The 23,749-nt window shown below is 37.4% G+C and overlaps 1 protein-coding gene across 1 annotated transcript; it reads left to right on the top strand.

Moving 5' to 3' along the window:
• Positions 1 to 539: 539 nt before the first annotated feature.
• On the top strand, positions 540 to 22,164 carry LOC141801228 (uncharacterized). Its single transcript, XM_074684203.1, has 27 exons — positions 540 to 788; positions 1,538 to 1,811; positions 2,094 to 2,146; positions 2,449 to 2,752; positions 3,054 to 3,094; positions 4,860 to 5,124; positions 5,397 to 5,437; positions 6,518 to 6,788; positions 7,543 to 7,571; positions 8,857 to 9,145; positions 9,305 to 9,345; positions 9,636 to 9,921; positions 10,274 to 10,317; positions 11,164 to 11,443; positions 15,226 to 15,254; positions 15,566 to 15,866; positions 16,140 to 16,168; positions 16,715 to 16,997; positions 17,419 to 17,462; positions 17,574 to 17,647; positions 17,792 to 18,006; positions 18,120 to 18,373; positions 18,616 to 18,738; positions 19,188 to 19,335; positions 19,427 to 19,453; positions 20,147 to 20,208; positions 20,321 to 22,164. The coding sequence occupies exons 2-27, from the start codon at positions 1,547 to 1,549 to the stop codon at positions 20,597 to 20,599; spliced, it is 4,077 nt and encodes a 1,358-aa protein (XP_074540304.1). The 5' UTR covers positions 540 to 788; positions 1,538 to 1,546; the 3' UTR covers positions 20,600 to 22,164.
• Positions 22,165 to 23,749: the final 1,585 nt, after the last annotated feature.

Genomic DNA, 23,749 nt, shown 5'->3' with positions numbered 1-23,749 from the left:
GTTGTGCTAGCTTCAATCGACAAAGTGCTATGAACCAAAACCAAATCCAAAACCAAATGTGATGAGGCAACAGAACAATATGTCAGACTTACTGAAGTCAAAGTGACATGCATCTATTGATTTAATCTAGTCTTCTTTTAGTTTTATAATGAGTTGTTTTAATTTATTTCCTCAAAGTTTAACTTAAAAAAAAAAATCTAGTTATTCCTTGTTTACCGTTAAAAGGAAGTAACTTCGTTGACTTAATTGGAACACGAGGCCTATCCCTGTGCCCCCTTTCTAATACCTGCAATCACCTAATTGAGCGAAATATTTTTTAAAAAGTAATAATTCTATGTGAAATAAAGAAAAAAAAGAAAACAATAAAAAACAATAAAGCAAACAAACAAACAAACAAACAAAACTACCAAAAAAGAAAATTAAAAATAAGGCTTAAAAAATGTGCAGCTTGTTGCCAAACCCTGAAATAATTCTTGACAGGACGGTTGGCTGGCTTCATGGGCGTTTGTTTGAGAGGTGAAGGGGCTGGATAGCGGTTTTATTACCCAGCCTCTGAAGTTGAACAGAACTTCCGACTTGAGAAACATACGTATCTACAGAGACGCAGCATGTAAGCCGGTGTTCCGGAGTACTTACATGACCGCTTTTATGAGGACAGACACGCAGTGAATGTTGCGAACGTCCAGCATGAATACTGGACTTCATTAGCGAACATTGACGAATGGAAATGAACGGATTTTGACAATAGATGAACCGAAAAAAGCGAATCTTGGATCCTAAAAACGACGGTAAGACATTAATGCTTACATATTTTTATTACTTTCACTTTTGGAGATCTTCTTCCGCTTTCGAGCTTTTTCCAAGTGTGTGGCAATAACGGTTGGTAACTCTCTGTTAACAGTCTAGCTAACGTTAAGCTAACGTTCGTATGCTCGTGACAGTTATAGTTAAAGTTACATTATGCAATTTCATACTAGGTGTGTGTGTGTGTGTGTGTGTGTGTGTGTGTGTGTGTGTGTGTGTGTGTGTGTGTGTGTGTGTGTGTGTGTGTGTGTGTAAGAAAGAATGTAAGTGTGTAAGTGTGTGTGAGAGAGAAATGCCATAATTTTAGCTGAAGTATGTTTGTGCTACAGGAGACAGAAATGTTTCAGGTTTATAAAACTACCATAAAGAAACTTGAACATGGTAGTATCACCACATTAACTACACTTTTTATCAATACCATCCACTGCTGAACTGCTATGCTAACTGTTTTCTGAAGGTTTTCTTCAGTTAATATTTGTAAGCCAATTTTTCAATGTACAATCATAGTATGTCTTGTTAGTGAATCTTCCCATTCCGTGGCTGGCCTGTCCAGGGCAGGCAGGCCAATAAGGAGGCAGGCCACCAGGAAAAGTCCGCCACTCCCGATTGCCAGTCTGGACCTGTTATTACCTCTGGTTTAATAAGATGCAAAAAAAAGAAAAAAAAATGTAGAGATGGAACATAGCACACACTTTAGCTTGCATATTGTCTGATATTACTTTACATGTTCCAGGTTGAAAAGATGACGACTAAGAGGGAGCTGTATGAAATATTGAAAGATTTGAGCTCTGAGGAGCTCGAAGATTTTAACCTAAATGTTGAATTGGAGAGAGGTGTTCAACCCCTTTCAAAACACCATCCAAAAGGGAAAAATGCAGAGGAAGTAGTGGAGCTGATGGTGGAGAAGTACAGTGAAGAGTCTGTGGAGTTGACCAAAAATGTTTTAAAAAAGATGAACAGGACTGATCTGGTGCAGAGACTGTCAGACAGCAACACAGGAAGTAAAGGTAAGATAAGGATGATAAAAAAGAAACACTTAGTTTCTCATGAAACATCCAGTTAACAATAGTTCTGCATTTGATTAATACTTAAGAAAGGGCATCAGCTTTGGCATGTGCAAAGTTAAGTAAAATGAGATGTTAAACGTTTGTTCTTCTTGTAATATATTATAATGACTGTTAAGGTGGCTTTGGAATGATTTAATGATGAAATCCTGAGTTTTGAGTTTGCATACACCGTTAAGTAAAAGAAAACCCCCAGAAGTCCCTAATTGTTTTATCTTTTCTTAGAGAAACACTCAGTGCAAACGGAGACCAAACAGTGGCCTTCACTGATCCAGAGAGTGAGTATGACTTTTCACACTGACTTTACGCAACCCAACTTTGACCAAGTGGATCTTAAACATTTTAGTTAAAGACACCAAAAACTAATGTTTCTCATAGAGCTTTATTATGACTAAAAGATAATATGCAACTGGTTAAGCCGACACTTGAAATGAATACTTCATGCAAAAAAGTAGTTCCCCCCCGATAAAACCAGTGAAATCTTTGCAGAAATTTGTGGTGTTTGTTGAAAGCATATAAACGTACATGTACATGTCCCTGAATCATCATCATCATGAATCATGTCCCTTTAATCTACCAGGTTGAAATGATAACGTCTGATATAGAAGTGCTCATGGACGTTCTGGCTGATATGACTGAAGGGGAGATTGGATACTTCAGGAACTTCCTGAAACAGACACCCATCAAAAGAAACAAGTCTTTTGTCTCTTGGTGGCAGCCCTTACTGACAGGCACACACAGGGTATTTGTAGGTGGTCATCAGGAAACTGTGTTTTTGCTGATCATGACCTGCGGCCAACACTCTGTTAAGACAACCAAAGGGATTTTAAAGAAAATGAAGAGGATTGATCTGTTGCAGAGGCTGACAGACGCAAGGTTGAAAAGTAAGACCTAAAACACCAAAACAACTTTAAATCACAGAACTGGCTCCTAACTTCTCCCATTAGTCTACATGTTTATTTTCTGTCTCTTTGTCTATCTGTTGCACATGTATGATTTAAATTTTCAAAAACTAAAGACACTCTCTGTCTGGCTCTACCTGTATCTATAACATTCATATGCTGGCAGAAGGAAACTATTTTTGAGTCATTAATAAGACTGTGAATGTTATTCTGTCTTGTTTTTCACTTCTAAGTGTTTCAATAGTTTGGATAAACTTGTCTTTGTAAAAACTTTTCTCCTCAGAGAAAGAATCAGATGAACAACGCTCTCCACTGATCCAAAAAGTGAGTAATATCACATCTGTCCTCACTGTGTGCTTCACAGATTTTTCTGTAACAATTTGTTCTTATGTGTTCAGGCTTGAATCAGGTCACACTCTAAGGGCTCTAATTTAATTTCTAATTGCGCAGGGGGCGCAAGCCTGGTGCACCCTGCACAGTGTTAATTTTGTGTAGCCCACCGCTGTGCGATGCCAATTTGACAATTTGGTAAAGCCGTCTGCGCAGAGATGGGTGTGACTGCGCACCAGGGAGAGTTGACGGCGCACCAGGGGGAGGTGTCAGCAGATTCATGTTGGCGCAGTGACAATTTCGTGCCAAAATCAGCGCAGAAAGTGCGCTGAAAGCTTGCCAGCTCCAACCTGGTCTATCCTCGGCGCAAAGCGGAGCGCACCCTCTGCAGCTGTAATTTGGTGACAGGCGCACATGTGCGCACATGTCAACAAAGCCTCAGAGGCAGGTTTCCAGAGTGTCACGCACATTTTAATGCAATAATTTTTGCATTAAATTATTTTTATTTGTTTTGTGAAGCACTTTGGGACTTTGCTGTTCTTAAAAGGTGCTATATAAATAAAATTATTATTATTATTATTGTTATTATTATTATTATTATAAACAATCACAGTAATCACTATTTAATATAACCGTCTGAACCAGCATATACATTTGTATCTATATTAATTGTCCCGTCACATCTGATGTCAGATTAAAGCCGTTTGTCATAATGGAAAGTTAACCTGACGGCAGCTGGAAGTTTGATGCACATCTTACAATTAAACAATAAACAGCCTTAACATCTGATACTGAGTATATAGCTGGTTCTCTCATTTCATTTAATTCAAAGAAAAGAGGGAGAGAAAAGACAAAGAAAAAAGAGACAAAATAAATGTATGTCACTCAGGATTTACCCGTGATTTCCCATGTTTCTCTGTTTTAGTCTTTATTTTTAACGTGATCTAAAAAGATGGAGTACATTATTGTAAGGAGGATGAGGTGGAGACACTGGGAGAGTATACAGTATATCACCAAAGGTTCTGCTATTTGGCGATGACAAACCAGGAGTGCAGGTGGATCAAAAGTATTCTGAATGGATAAGCCAGCTGTGTAACTGTCTCTTCATTTTCTTCTTCTATTAATGACAAAGGAACAGATTACATCTGTCGCGGGAGCTGGCCCACACGTGCTTCATGTCGTCCGATGCGCCCCGCTGTCCATTCTCCTGCTGCAGGGACAGCGGCTCTGACAGTCTCCGCTACCAGCACTGTTTCCGCGGTGCTGGGGATCACTCAGACCAATCAGACGCTGCACCTCGGCTGCAGGGAATTTAAAGGCGAGGAGAGGCACTCATTTGATTGGTGAAAACGGGCTCGGCTGTGTTACACCCACTCACGGCTTTTCTCCTCCCTCTCTGCCATTTGCGCGGAAGGAGGCGTGAACGCGCACCCCTGCGCTCCTCTCCGCACCTCTGCGCTCCTCTGCGCTCCTCTGCGCTCCTCTGCGCCGTGACTGTGTCTCTCTTGGCACTGCAGGAAACTTGCAAAGTACGCCGGTCACGCCTTGTCCGCGCAGCGAAGGCCGGCGCAAGGCAGGTGCGCCTGCGCTTGCGCCTGGTCTACGAAATTAGAGCCCTAAGTGTTTATCTGAAACAGTGTAGATGTGATGAAATGTCAGTTGATCCATCCTCAACACCCAGCTCTGCCCTTTTATTGATGAAATGTGAAGAGAAATCTTTTACCTAAATAAAGTCACATGTTTGTTCTGATTCTTCCAGGTAGCAACAATGTCAGCTGTTCAGCAGCTGCTTCTGGAAACTCTGCATTGTTTGAGTCAGAGGGAGCTCAGTGAATTCAAGGAGCTTCACGAGTTGATTCAGCCCTCGTTATCAATGAGGAGAAATAATGAGATACAATATACAGTGGATCAGATGATGATGACATGTGGACGACAGTCTGTGGAGCTGACCAGAGAGGTCTTAAAGGAGATGAACAGGACTGATCTGATACAGATGCTATCAGAGAGCAGCTCAGCACTTGAAGGTAATAGATTTTTTTTTTTTTCCTGAGGATAAATCAAAATTGATAAACTAATCTGTTTTTGTGGCCATGTTATCACCAACATCTTAATGATGGAAATAATCCATCCTTATAACTTGTATTGCACTTTTTTTTGTACCTGAAGATGTTGAGGATGTGTCCGTTTGTTTGTTACATCACCCTTTAAAACCAACAGTTGTATCAGAAAAAAACTAAATTACCTGTTGTTGAAGATTTTCCTCTTAGTCTTCAATTTGTATATATTTTCTTTCAAGAGAAACACTCTGTGGACGGACGACTAAATCTTTTAGAGGAGGTGAGTTTTGCTTTTGTAAGGATTTAATTGCATTGATGCTACCTGAAACCCTCTGGCCTATACATTTATATCTGATGAAGTAAAACAAATGGTAACAGTTTTTAATGTAAGCTCTGCTGCATTCATTTTATTCTCCTCTGAATTGAGAAAGAAAATGTGAAATGTTGAGGAGAATTTCTTTGACCCATTATCAGAGAAGCAGCGGTATTTTGTCATGTCATATGGAAGTTTATCTGTGACAGGTGTGTTGGGGTGAAGTTTCAGAGAGAACTAATTCATCTCTTTATTTTTTTTTAATATTTCATATTTTTGTAGTTTATTTTAAATTTGTTTTTTATTGCTACATCTAGGTCATTTACATTTTTTTGTCTTTACCAACATCTTCAAAAGCCTTACTGTGCAGATGTTTGGACAAACACATTCCATACATCACAAAACCTAAATTGTGAATTAACAAATTTATATTTCATCCTTCAAACCTTAAAATAGTTTGTTTTTATTTTCCGAGGACCAAGGGTCTGTCCCCTATGTAGTGTTACATAAGCCTGCTGAGCAATTTCTCCTCTCCCAGGAGACTGCTGGTGATGACTGTTAATGTGCAGTGCTCGCTGCTTCAACAACCAAACTACAGAAAGTGTGCTTTTCAGTTTTTTATGTTGTCTTCTTCTGTAAATAAAGGTTCCACAAAAAGGCTTTATAGGTGCTTTACAAGGAATAATATTTTTATTTAATCTCTATTGCCCAGAAGTTAGTATTTTTCCATAAAGAGACAGTTTCTCACAGCAAAAATTTTACAGTGAGCTTCAACTTTACTAGTTGCCATCACTAAATTGATGCACCACAATGGGCACAAATTTGTAACTTTGGCTAGTAAATATCACATTTTTTGCCAAAAGGTTGATATTTATTAATATGGCTGATATCAGCAGATTATGATGTACAGACCATATGTCAGTTTATCCACAGTAGATATCAACAACAAAACCACAATTTTCCCCATTTCTGGTTGCTACAAACATTCTGATAACACACAGCTCTGACTTATTTGACAGAGATGTCCTTTTAAATTTGTGTTTTTAGGCAGTGAGGGAAGATGCTGAATGGATTCTTTTACAAATGCTAAGGAGTTTGAGTTTTAAGGAGCTTGAGAAATTCAGGTTCCTGCTGAAGTTTACATACTTCCAGAGGAGTCTTCCACAGATCCACACAGAGCCGGCACATCAGTTGGAGGAACTGGTGTATCTGATGGTGAAGAACCAGCATCCTGTGGAGGTGACCAAAGAGGTTTTAATGGACATGAACAGATCTGATCTGGTTGAGAGGCTGTCAGGGACCAGCTCAGGACTTAAAGGTCAGAGAAAGAAAACAAACACTGCTTCATTACAAAACAACACATATGTATTGTTATTGACAGTTTACCATGTTTTATGTTTCATAGTTAAAAACAAATCTTGTGACAACAAGTTCATTATTTGAATGTCCCAAGATAACAAACTTCTTTTGTGACATGTTCTCAATAAAAAGTCAAATTCTTGATGTTAATGAGCTCTAAGATAAACAAATGATTGAGGAAACAATTTCAGCAGAATCACTTTAATGCTGCATCAGCTGGGTTGATACTCTCCTCACCTAATGTCATAAACCAGGGTTCTCCAACTCCTACCCTGGAGGGCCGAGACGCTGCAGGTTTTCTTTCCAACCAAAAACTCCACCAGCTGATTTAACTGATTACCTCCTCTTCAAGCAGAGAGCAGGGACTAATCAGTGATATCAGCTGGTGGTGTTTTTGGTTGGAAAGAAAACCTGCAGCGTCTCGGCCCTCCAGGGTAGGATTTGGAGAACCCTGTCATAAACCAAAGTTTATGACAAAAAGGACATTACAGTACAATTCCTGCCACTAATGAACTTTTTCAACACATAGTCAAGCAATAATAGGAGCTGATTGATTTGTTGTTTTTTTTAAATCTTTTCATTGAATCCACTGAATCCTCACCTGTGATATCTCAATACAACACTGATTAACTTCTGAAGCAACAATAATGTCAAGCAAAGTGTGTCATAGTTTGTTTATAATCATGATTCTTTTTGGGTTTTTTTCTCCTCAGAGAAAAGTTCTTTGGACTGCCTGTTGACAGTGAGTAATGATAATCAGATGCACTTTTAATGTCCCCATGGTTAGCTAAAAAGTGATCTTCATCCAGCATAAGTTAAAACATTAACCTTCATGATTAAAAGTTTTTTGAATCGTGCTTACTTTGGTTGGTGTGTCCAAAGAGCTCCTTCATCTGTTAAAAACACAGTCATTAATAAGCTGTGGACAGAAATACTGTTCTTTATTTCAGTTGGGAAACTGAACTTCCGCATGTTGATTATGGAACCCCAAAAGATTCATAATTAAATAAATAAAAACAACATTTTGAAATAAATACCATTTCGATAAATAACAGACAAATGCATAATATGACCATTGAATTGTGAAATAAGGCAATGTTATAATGAAATATGTGTTATTATTCTTCAATATCAAATTATTATGATAAAATATTTCATAATGATTATTTTAACAATTTCATACTTTTTTAAATAATTAATTTTTTCATCATTTTCCAAGCTTTAAAAAAAAAAAACGTTTTTAACAAAGTCCATTTTTATTTCATAATGTCCTTTTTCATCAGAATGACTTGGTCTGTCAATCAAAGCTAGAGGGTGGGACCTGTGCTAGCATTTGGTAGCGTCGTTGCTGGGCTGTTGTTTAGTGAACTTCCAGACACCACCTCATTAAAAACACGCTGCTGCTGCTGAAGTCCTCTCTCAGGCTCAGGTCTTCTGCTGCTGTCCAACCGATTTGCAACTTCCCTGAGCAACTCGGGAACTGTCTTCTGTTCTGCAGCCACTCTTTCTGAAGGGTAGCATGCACTCCAAGTTTGTAAGCTTTTCCTGACTTAGCGTCTTCACATTTGAATCAATGTTGCAGGTGCTGCTGCAATGTCTGTGTATAGGATCAGCCAATTACTGTACTGGCTCCGCCTTGGAGCTTTGATTGACAGACCAAGATATTATGCTGAAAAACGACATTATGAAATAAAAAGGCCGTTGTGAAAAAGAACATTTTGAAATAAAATTGACTTTGTAAAAAAAAATTTTTTCATAAAAGCTTGAAAAATGAACAAAAAGTAATTATTTAAAAAAGTATGAAATTGTTTAAATGATCATTGTGAAATTTTTAGTTATAATAATTCGATATTAAAGGATAATAAAACATCTTTCATAATAACATTGCCTTGTTTCACAATTTAATTGTCATATTATATGCTTGTCTGTTATTTCATCAAAATGGTATTTATTTCAAAATGTTTTTATTTATTTAATTATGAATCTTTTGGGTTTCCATAGTTGATCATGTCCCTCTCGTTCACCAGGTTAAAACAGCAACAGCATCTGTTATAGAGCTGCTCATGGAAACTCTGGCTGATTTAAGTGAAGAGGAAATTGATGAATTCATGGCCCACCTGGAATGTACATGGGGTGTGAGATACACCTCTTACAGTCCATGGCTGCAGCGGGCGGAAAGAAACCATCAGGAAACTGTGTTTTCAGTGATCATGACCTGCAGCAAACACTCTGTGGAGATCACCAGAGAGATTTTAAAGGAAATGAAGAAGACTGATCTGGTACAAAGGTTGTCAGACTGCAGCTCAACACACAAAAGTAAGACTGTAGAAAGAAAAATAACAAATCATCACAAATCTGACTGAATGATTGTGATAAGTGTCTATGTTCTGTCTCAGTCACCTCAAACCAGTGTGCGTTGTCAGACTTTGGAATTATCTTTAAGGAGTTTTTTGTAAGCCTTTTTTTTCTCCCCAGAGAAAGAATCAGATAAACAACACTCTGCACTGATCCAGAAAGTGAGTAATATCATACCTGTCCTCACTGCGGGCTTAACAGATTTTACTGGATTCATTTGTATTAAAAAGCTCAGGCTTGAATCAGGTAACACTTTAAAAATGTATTTATGAAACAGTGTGAATATAAATAAAATGTCAGTACACATTTTTCTGACTTTCTCTGTCATCAGTTGAGAAACTTCTAAAGAGTGGATCCATCCTTCACACCCAGCTCTGCTCTTTTATTGATGAAATGTGAAGAGAAATGCTTTTATCTAAATAAAGTCACATGTTTTTTCTGATTCTTCCAGGTAGCAACAATGTCAGCTGTTCAGCAGCTACTTCTAGAAACTTTGCATTGTTTGAGTCAGAGGGAGCTCAGTGAATTCAAGGAGTTCCTGAAGCAGATTGTCTCCAAGAAAAAGCCCATACCCATCGCATCTGTGTTGAGGCCTGGAGGAGAGAGAGCAGAAATAGTGGATCTGATGATGAGGACATATGGACAACGATCTGTGGAGCTGACCAGAGAGGTTTTAGAGGAGATGAACAGGGCTGATCTGATACAGATGCTGTCAGGGAGCAGCTCAGCACTCACAGGTAAGACAAAGAACACCTTTAAGCATCACACCTAATTCGGACTGAATTATTTTGATATAATTTAAACATTACTATGAGTTCTAAAGAATGACTAAATCTAGATGTGTTCCTGTCAACATCTCAAACAACCAAACCAAGAGGTTAAGGGCCACCCTAGGAAATGATTGATTTAAATATTAATGGATGAGTTTTATTGTATTTTCTACGACTGAAAATGTTGGAGAAAACTCTTTATGTACTGAACATGATATATGAAACTTTATAAGTAATAAAGGTGTACTAAAGTAAGCTGAAGTCTGTTAAAGTTGATAATTTTTCTCTGAGTATTTGGTTTTAAAACTTTTCTCTCCAGATAAACACTCTGTAGATGAACGTCAACCACTATTTCCAGCAGAAGTGAGTTACTTTTCATATGAGTATTTAATTTTCTGGATGCAAACTGAAAGATAGTCTAGTTTCTGGAGGTGTTATAATTTAAAAAACAAATCAATAATATACCTGGAAAATCTGTGATGTTTCTTATTTAATGTTTAAGTCAGCGACTGTTGATTCCATTTTTTTTTCACTTATTTTTGTACTTGATTATATTTTTGTTTTAGTTGACACATCTGTCCACAGATCCAAATCTTTTAATTTTTGCCCTTAATCATCTTCAATCCTCTGAGATGCTTTATTACAAAATTTATATTTAATCTCTATTGTTCAGAAGTTATTTTTCCCCAAAAAGACAACTTCCAACATCTAAAATCTTTCACTGGGCTTCAACATAAGGTTTACTAACATGTTATCACTAAATTCATGCAACACAGCAGATTGATTCAAATAGCTCATCTTATTGTTGAATACTGAATTCTTTACCAACAGGCTTATTGGAGCCTGATTTGTAACAACGACCCAAAATGTAATAACTGGTCAATAATGTAACAAAAGGGCTGCGCCAGGTATACAATAAAAAATATAGCAAAACCCAAATGTTATTACTCTTTTGACTCAGCATTGTTACATTTTGTGTTGCTGTTACATACTGGGCTCTAACGATGCTGATATCAGCAGATCCTGATATATAGACAAAAACTTGATGTATCCACTTAGATATAAACATCAGAACCACAACTTTCTGTTTTATAGCTGCCGCGAACATTCTGATGAAACAAGTTTCTGACTAAATTTGCAGAGAGGTTCATTCTAATCACCTTAGTTAAGAAATCTCATGTTTACTTTGTGTATTCTTTCTGTTTTTAGGCAGTGAAGGAAGATGATGAGCAGATTCTTTTTCAAACGCTGAAGGGTTTAGGTTTTGAGGAACTTGAGAAATTCAGCTTCCTGCTACAGTTTACATACTTCCACAAGAGTCTTCCACAGGTTGTCAGAATCCAAACAGAGCCAGAACATAAGCTGGAGGACCTGGTGTATCTGATGGTGGAGAACCAGCAGCCTGTGGAGGTGACCAAAGAGGTTTTAATGGACATGAAGAGATCTGACCTGGTTGAGAGGCTGTCAGAGATCAGCTCAGGACTTAAAGGTCAGAGAAAAAAAATAAACACTGCTTATTACAAAACCACATGTATGTGTCATTAAAGAAAGTTTATCATATTTTATGTTTCATCTTTAGAGTGACAGTATTTTTGGATCCCAAGTTAGTTTTTGTTTTAACACAGCTACAAAGTGTGTCCTCTCAATGGGCCTCATTCACTAATAAATGTGTAAAAGTGTTCCTACTCTGCACACAAGTTCAGTGTTTATGCAGTATCACCGTCAGATTAATGACAAGTGCTCACCAGCCAATTTTGATTTGACCACCATGCTTGTGATAGTAAATCAGAATAATTTTGAATGTGTGCCAGCAACCTGCAATCAGCCGCCTACTTTGCCCCCATTTATATTAGGGCTAGTGCTGTCAGGTGATTAAAAAAACAATCTAATTAATTACAGGATTTGAAATTAATTAATCTATGTAATTACATTTTAATCTCATATCTGCTTAAGGTTCCCCATTAGAGAATTTGAATTCTAGGACATTACAAAATTGTAGTGCATGACTAATCAGATGAATACACAAAGAAGAGAAAATTTATTAATCCGTATTTGTTTTTCAATTTGATTGCAACCGTTCAACGTGTCTACAGAAGTAAAGTATGTTTTTCAACGGCGGGGGAGGGGGGCGCAGGGTCTGGCGGAGGGTCTGGCTGAGCCTGTCAATCAAAATCATGCTTGTAAACTACTGTGTGTGGGAGCATTGCGCTTTTTGAATGAGAGATCAGCATGGATATGAGGAGAAGATGTGAGATGACAGAGGCATAGTGAGAGTCAGGCAGCTCACGCTTGAAATAAGGATGTGTTGCAGTAGCTCTGAGGGAAAGAGCGGGGTGATCGTAAGAAAAGATGACAGAGATCATGGAGAGGATCAAAGAATGGAAACCCGAAATGAACACGATCATAAAAAGTATGTTTTGTCTGTTTTTGGACCAAAAACAGGAAGAGAGACATGAAAGAAGAGTGTCCACTCTTCTTAGGTAGTTTTGGTGTTTACATAGTCATAGAAAACAATATTATTTGGGTCTTGAAAAGTCATTCAAGATGTGCTGGCAGCTAATGAGTTAATCACGTTAATTTTTTATATCACATTAATTTGCTGTGTAATTAATTTATCTAATCAATGGATTAAAGTGACAGCCCTAATTAGGACATTTGTTCAGTGCATCAGGAAGAGGCACCATCGACCTCAACATCTGGGTTGTCATTGTCAACCATTGTTTTTATGAGATGATCAATAATCAGATGGCTCTCCTGGGTAGTGTGTGTGGGAGATCACAACAGATATCCAAAACTTAAACGACACATATCAAAAAAGTTGCTGGATAATTTTAATAAAAAACAAATAAACCTGAGTGAACAGTGACTGTGCGTTTTTTGCTCCGAAAATGTATAAAACAGGGGTCACCAACCTGGTTTGGAGGACTACTTGTTAGAAACGAACTTCCTGAACAAAATTGCACGGATCACTTTTTAATAGCAATAATAATAGTAGTAAAAGTAATACTGGGAAGAGACTGCTTACATGTCAATGTGTTTTATTCCACAATTATTATCAATGATTTACACAACAATGGTGGTAGGAAACATTTCCCGAGGAGCTAAATTGTGACCTGTGCCGTTTTTTGGACATGCCTCATGGGCACCTGAAGTGGTTCTTGTGGACTCCCAGGTGCCCATGAGCACTGCGTTGGTGACCCCTGGCATAAAATCATATGGAGAAAAAAGTTATTTCATATCTTCAATTAGTTTTCTTTTTTTATTTTTAAAGCTATTTTTGGGGCTTTTTATTCCTGTAATCAGATTGATGAGGACAGTGTATAGAGTAGGAAACAGGGCAACAGTGGGGAGTGACACGCGGGAAAGAGGTCACAGGCTGGATTTGAAACCGGGCCACCTGGACAAACTTCATGGACCGTGTCCTACGCTGCTAGGCCATCTGCGCTCTGAGTTTGCATTTTGAAGCATGTTTTACAACTGAACTCCATTTGAGACGCTACATTCACCATACCCAACCATGTAATTAACATCAAAGCTGTGGCATTTTAAAATATACTTTGTGGTATTTTGAATCGGAAAACTAAGTATTTAATTTAAGATTCAATGTTGTATGTATGATAAGGGTGAACATACGTCAATTTCATCTTTATTTTGTACATTTACAATTAAGACATTTTTCTTTAACTGAAGAAAGTTTAGATATGTTGTGCATCAGGTTACAGCAGTATACATTTTCTGACAGTTGTTTGTCATCATTTGTGTGTACGCATGGTCTGAAGAGGTTCTACATTTGTTTGCAGAGTAAGAGCAAATTCCAGTAAGAAAATATTGATGAATCACAGATTTGTGTGTCAAACCTTTGTGCACACAAATTTGTGCATAAGCACTGTTTGTGAATGAGGCTCGTGAGTTGTGTTATGTCTTACTTATCTTTATGAGTAACCAAACGTATATTAGAACACGCTGTGAACTTTGTTACTTCAGTGTTTTACCAGGAATACGTTCTATACGTCTTAGGTTTTTTGGGGGGTCCGTCAACTCATTAGAATCCCATAAAGAGGAGCTATTTCTCAGTTCAGCATTTATTCAGGTCACAGGTCAAGTTTACAGTGGTGGTCTCTTTCAAAGAGGGTGAGCTGATATCCAGTTATATTACAGTTTTAAGTGTTATTGGCTACACCTGTACAGAGTTTGAGTTTATCTACACAACTGGGAGTAATTGGCCATCAGCTATGATTGGCACAACTTTCTCAACCCACAGCTGTCGTCAGATGTCAGAAGTATGTACTTTCCAAATGTGTGGGTGCAGAGCAAGGAGCTAGGTGAAAGTTCACACAGGTCATATAGAGACCAACCCTGAGGCTGTACAAGAACACATAAGAGGCAACATAAGACTAGATAAAATGCTGAGCTGAACCAACACATAATAAAAATAAGAAAGAATATATAAAAAAGGAAATAATATAACAATTCCCATGCCAATGGTGAGCCTCTGCTTATTAATGTTGGACTGTAAAATCTTGAATGTGTTGACTCCTGGTCTGGCTGTGCTGCTTATGTCGCTTGTTGTTGTAAAGCTTAATACGATCTAGCTTTGACACGCTTTGTTTTCTTTTGCTCAATGTGTGTTTTTTATGTTGTTTTTGTTCATGACTCTCTGTCCCACTCAATTGATGCATCACAGCTTTAGGATCCAGCAAAAATTGGAGCTATAGAGGTCTAGCTAAAGCGCTAAGCCACTGAGGTGCTGCACCTGGATAATTATTGACAAGAAAATAAAACAACCAAATTAAAAGAAACAAATAAGATTATAAAATATTGAAAGACTAAAGTAGTAAAAGAGAAAATGATGCTAGCCTAAAACTTTAAGATACAGAATTAAATCAACCTTCATAACACTGAATGGTGAAAAACCTGCCCACACAAACAAGGTTCCACCTTATAACTAATTTGAACATCAGTTTCCCCTATTACTAACAAACACCACTGTAAACACTCTCATTCATAATCTGCTCCTACAGGAGCCTTGTGTAACTGATATGGGGGCTAAGACTTGCCGAAGCTGGACGTAACAAAGCAGAGCCGGTGTGAGTTGACCTGTTTACTTGAGTAGAAACCCATCAGATGCGGTGCCATGATAGAGCAGCGATGCAGCTGGTCGATTGGGGCCATTACATGATATTGCACTCCTGATCTCAGGATGACATAGAGCATTGACTTTCAGGGTTTGTAAAGATTTTTGAATCATTAATTTTGTTCATTTATCCTCAGGGGAAGGTCAGTCTGAGCATCTCCAGAAAGTGAGTAACATGAAATCACAAATACTTTACACATAACACTTTTCATGTCCTCATTGTTAACTGAACATAATGATCATGATAAAACAACTTTGAAAAGTTGAATAAATGCTTTAAGAAGTAGATGTTAATTCTTTGTTTTCATATTAGTCCTTAAATCTGTTGTCACCAGTTTCATTAAGGCTTATGTTAGTGATATTCGTTGTCACAATACTGACATGACTTCACGGTTTGGACTAATGCAAATGAATTAAAGTTCAGTCACTAAAGTGGAGATGAAACTCATAAATGCTCTGTTATTTTCTGTCTGTCAGAAACCATCATCACTTTGTTGGACAGTTTTCGAAGCACTCACAGGCTTAAGCTCTAGAGAGTTTAAACTATTTAAGGACTTGTGGCACACTGGTCTGGAAAAGGGCCTCCCAGAAGTCAGAAAAAATCAAATAACAAGAGCAAGCAGGGCTAGAATAGCGAAGCTGATGGTGGAGATCCATGGCCAGCGGTGTGTGGAAGTGACTGCAGATGTTTTAAAGAAGCTGAAGGAGACTGATCTGCTGAGGAAGACTATTCTAGTGGGGAAGCCGTCAGGGACCAGCTCAGGACTCAAAACTTGTGGTAAGAGGACAAAAGCTCCCTCATTAGTCTGACTGAAAACATCTTTAAGATGAGCTAAAAAATGTTTTGGTGTTATTTATGTGAAAACTGAGTAGACTGAAGTGTCACTTTGCAGCAGCCTTAAAAACACAGATATCTAACACACACTGAATACTGTCATCTTTAGTCATATTGATTTGTTATGTTATGATTTGTCTTAAAGTGAAAACACTGATGAAAGTTGCAGATTGTCTGTTCGAGTAATTTTCTTTTTCCTTTCTCTTCTCATCTCAGAGGAGCACCAGTCCAAAAGACTTCAAGGAGTAAGTAACATAACGTCATACACAGTTTACACAACACAGACTAAAATGAATTACTGTGTAACTATCACTATTTCTACAAAATAGGGACAAAGTTTTTTTCACGTTTGCTCACCGAGCTGATAAAATGTTTTTTCACTGTAATGTTAAATAACAAGCTGTGACACTGTGCTTTTGCTCTTGCCGGAAAAAGAACATTGAGCTTGGTAGTTTTTAGAGTGCAAAATTACTTTAAAAATAAAAGAGTGTAACCGGACAAAGAAGAAAAAATTAATTTAATTAAATTGCTTTGAGTTTGAATTGATGGTATTGAAAGAAATAAAAAACACCAAGTATCAGAGGTCAAACAATTTGATATGGGCTGTTCCTGTAGCTAACCGGGTACAATTATTATATTCAAAAAAAATAAAACAAATGGGTTTGATTCACACTCAGCAAAAGGCGAAAAATCTAAAAAAAAATTCTCTAGAGAATCCTGTTTTGGCATAGTTTTGTTGTGATTAAGCTGCTAATGTTATTGAAGTAAATTCTGATAACTTAAACCTTCAGGAAACTACACTGACAGCAGACCATGAGCAGCTTTTGGAAATACTGGAAAAGTTAAGCCCTGGGGAGCTGGAGAAGTTTAAGCATGTCCTACAGTACACAAAACTGAGAGGTCTGCCAAAAATCCCAGGACACAGCATGGAGACAGCTGACAAAGCAGAGACAGTGAGGCTGATGGTGGAGAACTATGGCCAGCAGAGTGTGGACGTGACGAAGGATGTTTTAGAAATATTGAGAAGGATGGATCTGGTGGAGAAGCTGTCAGAAAGCAGCTCAGGATCTCAAGGTGAGTTGTGAACACAGTATTATTCCTCTTTCAAAGATCTGGTGTGCAGATTCTTTGTTTTATTTGTTTAACATCTTCAAGTGAGTTTTTTATACATTTGTTTGTTTACTGTCCCAGTTCTGGTGAAAATTATTGCTTGAGAGCAAATGAAGTAGATGTCCTTAAATTCTGCATTAACGTTAATCAGCAATCATCATTATAACAATAATCCCCCAAATAGTGTAAAAAATAAATCTCCCTCCTCTTTTTAAGTAACAATAAGTGTAGAGAGTTACCAGTACATCGGTAATGGTTAATGGGAGTTCAGATAATGAGTAAACAAATACTAAATTAAAACAGTTACACTTTAATGTTTTGACAAACACTGATGGATGTTAAATGTAAAATAAACCCCTGAGAAAAATTCTGTCTTTCCAACAAGGGCCCTCAGGAAGCTTGGAGCCTGAGGCCTGTGGGGGCAGCACGGTAATCCCTGACATCATTTTTATCCAGTTTCTTTGTTATTCTTTTTCATTTTGTTTATGTATGAGCTGTTGCTCATAGGAAAGTCTCCTTAAACATGATAATCTCCTTCAGACCGACTCCAGTCCCTGGACCAAACTGGAACCTGGGGTGAACGGCTCTGGAGGAGATGAGTCTCCAACTTACAGGTGAAAAAAAATAACTTTTTGTTTTAGATAAACTTGAGGCTGACACAGTTAATATGAGGATTTATTCAGCTGTGCCCGTAACACAGCATCATTCAGTTGTTGTATCTGTATACAAACACACTGCTGTTCTTTTCCACGTCTTAGCCTACAGAGTGAAACAGGAAACTATGAATGTAGTGTCTCTGGCTTGCGCTGGGTCTGTGAGGAGGAGGTCAGCTTTCAGTACCACTTCTGCTCCTGGGGAGGACACATGGAGAGGATGGAAAGCATCAAATTCATGCCTGCAGGTCCTCTAATAGACATCAAAGTCATCACAGGAAGGTTAAATGAAGTGTACCTGCCTCACTGGATCTGCACAGGTGAGTAGAAATACAGGAAAGAACATGAAATGAACCAACATACTGACAGTATTTGGGAAAACTGATGAAATTCTTTTCCCCTCATGATGTTTGTATGCTCTCGTTTTGTGTAGAAGACGATTCCAAAATATCTGACAACTTTAAAGTCCTTCACATAGATGAGTGTGGAGATGTTGTGGAAAACGTGTCTGAGGTCACACCATCCCATGTCAAGTTATCTGAACCAGTCTTTTCACCAAGAGGGGTTCTGATGAAAGTTGGCTTCCCAGTGAAAATAAGTTGTTGCGTGTTGATCTACTACAAACCCAACACACCATTTCTCAAACTGCGTGTGTATCTGATCCCGTGTGATCCTGCTCTACAACAGGTGAGTAAATGTCTTCCTCTCAGAAATGCAGAACACCAGATTCAATATGGCACCAAAGCCTATGATGGCATGTTGGGGTCAGTAACGAGAAATATTAAACTTTTTAGAGTTTCATAATCAAAAAAAAATCTGCAATTACAGGGTCAGCTTTAATGGTGATTTGGATTTTTAACTATTGGTTTTCAAGATTTGGCCTCCCAGTAAACCAGCTGTTAATCTACTGTGCTGTTGTTTTTTCACAGACTGTGGACAAGAAGGAATTCTCAAAAGGATTTCAGACAATTGAGAAGCCACGGCCAGACAAGTACCTAAAAATGCAGAAAGGTTTCAGCCTTACGGCAGAAACAGCAAAGGTTAACCCACAGGTACAGTTTGTCTGTCATCAGGTGTGTCTTTGTGCCTAATAAGGGCAGTCTTTCACACAGGTCCAGAGCAGTTATTGATGAGTGTTCAAATGTCATGGTGTCTCAAAAACAGATAAGGATCAGGTAAAAACAGAAGAAAATATGAGACAGGAAGTATTTCTTATTTTCAAAGCTGGATTCCTCCAGTGAAGAGAGTCCATGTGAGAAGCACAGCTCCACACTGTCTCCTGTTCAAAGCTTGATTGTCTTAAAAGAGCTTTCCCTAACTACTCTTTACATCACATTGATTTTATTTTCAGGATTATCATTCCCAAATGAAAACTTAATAAATTACATGAAGTATGAAATCATTTACTGTATGTAACACTGTCTATGCTGTCTATGAGAAAGCCTTCTTTTCTGTTAGTGTGCCATATGGTTTAACTTTGACTTACTGTGTTTTTACACAGAAAATTACCCTGAGGTATGACAACCAAGATCCAAATTTCTATGAAGTGTTCATAGAGAAACCAGACAGAAACTTCCAACTTGAACTCTTTTACACAAGTAAGAAGGAGATTGAGTCCAATCCAGTGTGGACCTGTGAAATCAGAGAAGGTTGGTGGTTATTAAACATTACAAAATATAGTAGGCAACAGATAAACTAAAATACCAGCTTTTAATTTTTGATTTGTTCTTTTTATTTCAGATGACTATCACAGTCCTGCCTCAGAAGGTAAGATGCTGCACAAGCTGAGGTTTTACAAGGAATACACTCTTAAATTTACGTACTACCACTGATCAGTTCTTTCAAATTTAAAAGTGTTAGTTATGATGTAATGAAAACATTTCCAGTGATTTGTATATTATAGAGTTTACAACATTAAAAGATAAAATCAAAGGAGGTAAGTACGTTTTAATGTCGCAGGATAAACTCATGTTGTAGATGAAGTCATTCAGCTGGTTCTAGTTATTGCCATTTTATATAATCACTCTTAATCACCCAGCTCTCTTTTTATTCCTGCTGTGATCAAAGATGTCATAATCAATTAATCTGAAGAAATCAGTCCTGTAAATTCAGAGAGTTTGTGATCTCACCTCTTCCTATTAAGTCCCTAGAAAAAGTCTCAATTTTTACAGAATTTCAGTAGAGACACGTTGAAGTTTCCACTTTATAGTGAAAGAAAATGTTAAGTTTAATGTTGATTTCAGGTGCTAAAAAATTAGGTGTCATTGGGTGTCAGCAGACAACTGTAGTAAGTGGGTGGTTATGCTACACAGAATCTCATCAGGTCCCATTCAGATTCTACTTTGCATAACCTCCCATTCACTGAACATCATTTATTACAGAATATATTTATAGAGCCTGCTGTAAAGTAATTTGATAATCAGTCACTCATGCACTATGTTTTATTTCCTTTGTCTTCAGACAAACCCTCTGTGGATGATCAGCTGTCTGCACAGATGCAAAGTTTAACCAACAGGATGCAGGTCTGATGTCTACTAAATGCCACATTTGAGAATGCTTTTACTGTGAGGCAAGAAAAAACATAATCAACCATCAAAAAATTATCTTTTTCTTTTTTTACTTTGAATTCATTAGGCTGTAAAAATCAGCACCACAGACCGAGAGAGGCTGCTAAAAATTCTGGAGGACCTGACACAGGAAGAGTTCAAAAAGTTCAAGTGGTATCTGCAGGACAGGGGCGTCCTGGCAGACCTCACAAGCATTTCAAGGAGTGAACTGGAGAACAAAGACATGCTGGAGCTGGTGGATCTCATGTTAGGCACCTACAGAAAACACTGTATGGAGTTAACCAGGAGGGTTCTCAAGGCAATGAATAAGAACGATCTGGTGGAGAAGTTGTCAGACATCAGCTGATGGTCCAGAGGTGAGTTTTGTCTGTGGGTTTTCCTGGACTTTAAATTGAAATGCACCCCAGACAAACAAACCACACACATTTAAACCCCTGTGTATCAGTGCTTCTTGTGTGAATGTAAACAGAAAAAAAGACTGAACCAGCACTGAGGAGGGTTGACTTTACAGTTCAATAGCCAAAAAAATTCATGAACTTACACGGTACAGATATGTTAGAGTTTATGGATCAGAACTCAAACAATGAAGCTGTCTTTCATCTTGTCAAATGCCAAGGACAATGCTGCACTGCCAGCTTCACCTTTATACATGTGCTGCATGAGAAGTTTATTTTGACTCATCATCTGATTCTCTTCTCTATGTTTTTTTTTAATCTTTTATCATCAAGAATGTGTAAAAATCAAACCAAAACTCATAGTAAGTGTTTATATACTTTGAAATGGCACTTTTTAATGGAACAAGGAAGAATGGAACTTGACCACACAATGGTTGTTTGAGGAACATCTGATTTGTTTACCAAATTCAAACACTGATTCAGAAGTTGTTTGAACAATTTTTAAAACATGGATTTAGGGGGATGTTTTTTTCTCATTCCATGTCCATTCCTCTGCTTTTTTAATGTTATTTTATGTGTTTTCTACATCTATTTGCATTAAAAAGCACTTTCAATTGCCATGTCATTAAATTGTGCTGTATAGCTTATTTATGTGTCGTATTAACAGAAATACAATTCAGTTACTGTTAGTTGCAACAGGTTGTTTATGTTCTTTTGCAACTTCCTGCTTTTGAGTGACTCAGATAATCTGAAAAAAGTACACAAGACAAGTGTGTACAACACAACATTTGTGTTGTTAAAAAAAAGACATGAAATGATCATTTTTGATTCTTGATTCAACTTTTGAAATGAACCCTTAATGGCATTGCGTTTCCCTGAGGAAACAAACCACATTTTGTGGGGTGGTTTTATTGTTTTGTTATTTTGTTGATTCAAATTTTATGGTTTGTGCATCAATAGGGAACCAAAAATTTGGAAGCCTGCTACTGGAAAAAAGAAAGAAAACAGTGATAAATTTAATTTACCCATAAAATGAAACAGTGTTAAAGGATCTTGTAATATACTTTGTTGAAATTTAACAGTTTTTGTGAGATTTCTGCTGCTGTTCTGACCTTACCGTGGTGCCATCATCTTCTTTGGGGAACAGTCTTACCACTTGGTCGGTAGACTTTAAAAAAGTGTTTTGTATTTATGAGCAGCTATGTTTATAAATAAATTATCAAAAGTTTGAGTCTAACTTTGCACAAGGAGAATGACTTGAAATGCCAACATTTAGAACTTTTAGAACAGTAACAACCAACTGAAGGTCTTTTTGTGCCAGGACCATTTTTGGCCTCTATTTTAAACCCTATTATTTTGTGATTTTCCTTTGTGTCCCCTCAGAGGAGCACTTTGTGGATATTCAGTACTATGATCTGATCAACAGAGTAAGCAATATAGGGCCAGTATTGAAATAAAATGTCAAAAGAAAGTTGTACTATGGTTGTCTAAAATCTGTAGCAGCAGAAAAAGTATTTGAGAGAAAAATACAATTCTCTTCTTTGAGAATTGTAACTTAATTTTGTAATGATTTCTTTTTCAGGACTAAAACAATCATGTTGCACAAACAATGTTCTCACCATGATCTGGGCCTAAACAATGTTGAATCTGTCTTTTATCTTGGTGTAATTGTTCTACTAAGTTTTATTCTTGATGTTTGATGTTAGTTTGCGGTGTGTGTAGCTCATTTAATTGTGTCACATTCATAAGATGCAGTATTATGTAAAATAAACTTTGTCTTTTCCTGAGCATGCTCACAGGTTTGTGTCCTCTGCTGAAGTTGGTTTCCTAAGAATGATATAGCTACATTTCTAAATATGTTTTTGGACAGTTTTGTGCTATACATTAATATATTTTCATTCTTATACATGGCTCTGAAAAGGCTGTTTTTAGAACAAATTACTTAAAGGTAACTTTTTAATTTTCTTTGACACTGTTCCTCTTCTTGCTAATACTTCAATATTCAGTCAAATCAGAGGCAATGTGTTTTAACATGGTTCCAATACAGAAGATTTAACTGTGCTGAAGCCTGCATTATGACATTAGGTTTACATTTACAACATAATACAGGACAAAACAGTTTGAAGAAGCATAAAGCCTATTTAACACACATGATGAATAAATAAACGCCACTGGCACACAACTTACAATAACTTCCATCCTGCACCCTTGTTGTATATTATCTAAATTAATTGCCTATGAAGTCTATAACTTAGCATTCTTGGCTTGACAGTTGAATTTAGCTGAACATAGTTGTCATTTGATAGCTATAGAAAAGTACTGTCCAGGTTAGCTGGTTTTATTTTCAGCCTGCTAGCTCAGAAACAATTTGATTGCAGGTGTCCTTAACTGAAGGAATCAACAGGAGCAGGACAGACTGAGCTGTTCAAGACGAAATTAGCTTCTGTAGGATATTATCTGTGCTGCTTACCACTATATTTCTTTTGTTTGTTGCTCTCAGAAGGATAGTTTCTCTTCTGTTTGAAAAACCCTTAGACTAGTATTGTGCGAATCATGAACAAATTGTTCAATACCCGAGAATCACTTTACTGACTCGAGAATCATGATTCTTCGCCCCAAATGACTCATTTACTGACTCAGTGTAAAGCTCACGGTAGCCCAGCCCCTCACTCACATCACGGGAGAATGGCTGGTACCTAGAATGGCTCAACTCACAGTGTTTACGGGTCATAACTCACCCACAGTACATACGGATCACTAACTCACTCACAGTATGTCTCAAAGCACATACGAGTCACTCGCCAGCTCGAACGTACGTAGCATTACCTTCTCAGTCCTGGAAAGGTTCCTGAGATCATTTTCCTGAATGCCAATTTGTTGTGAGGACAATTCATTTTAAAGGAGAGACATTTTGATGACTGCTGACACTTTATTTTTATTTCACTATTGTTTAAGCTATTTCCGTTTATTTTCATATTTGTCAAGAGGCTTTATTTTACTTTAGATTTATTGTACATAGTTAGTTTTTCTAATGTTGCACTGTTTGAACTTTGTAATTTTTCTCAGTTATATTTATCTAATTGAATGTTATTTTATTTGTG

The sequence above is a fragment of the Halichoeres trimaculatus genome, unplaced genomic scaffold (assembly GCF_033239565.1).
Source record: "Halichoeres trimaculatus isolate MK-OKI-2021-1 unplaced genomic scaffold, fHalTri1.1 fHalTri1_scaffold_12, whole genome shotgun sequence".
NCBI classification, from domain to species: domain Eukaryota; kingdom Metazoa; phylum Chordata; class Actinopteri; order Labriformes; family Labridae; genus Halichoeres; species Halichoeres trimaculatus.
This window is presented reverse-complemented; position numbering and strand designations above follow the sequence as displayed.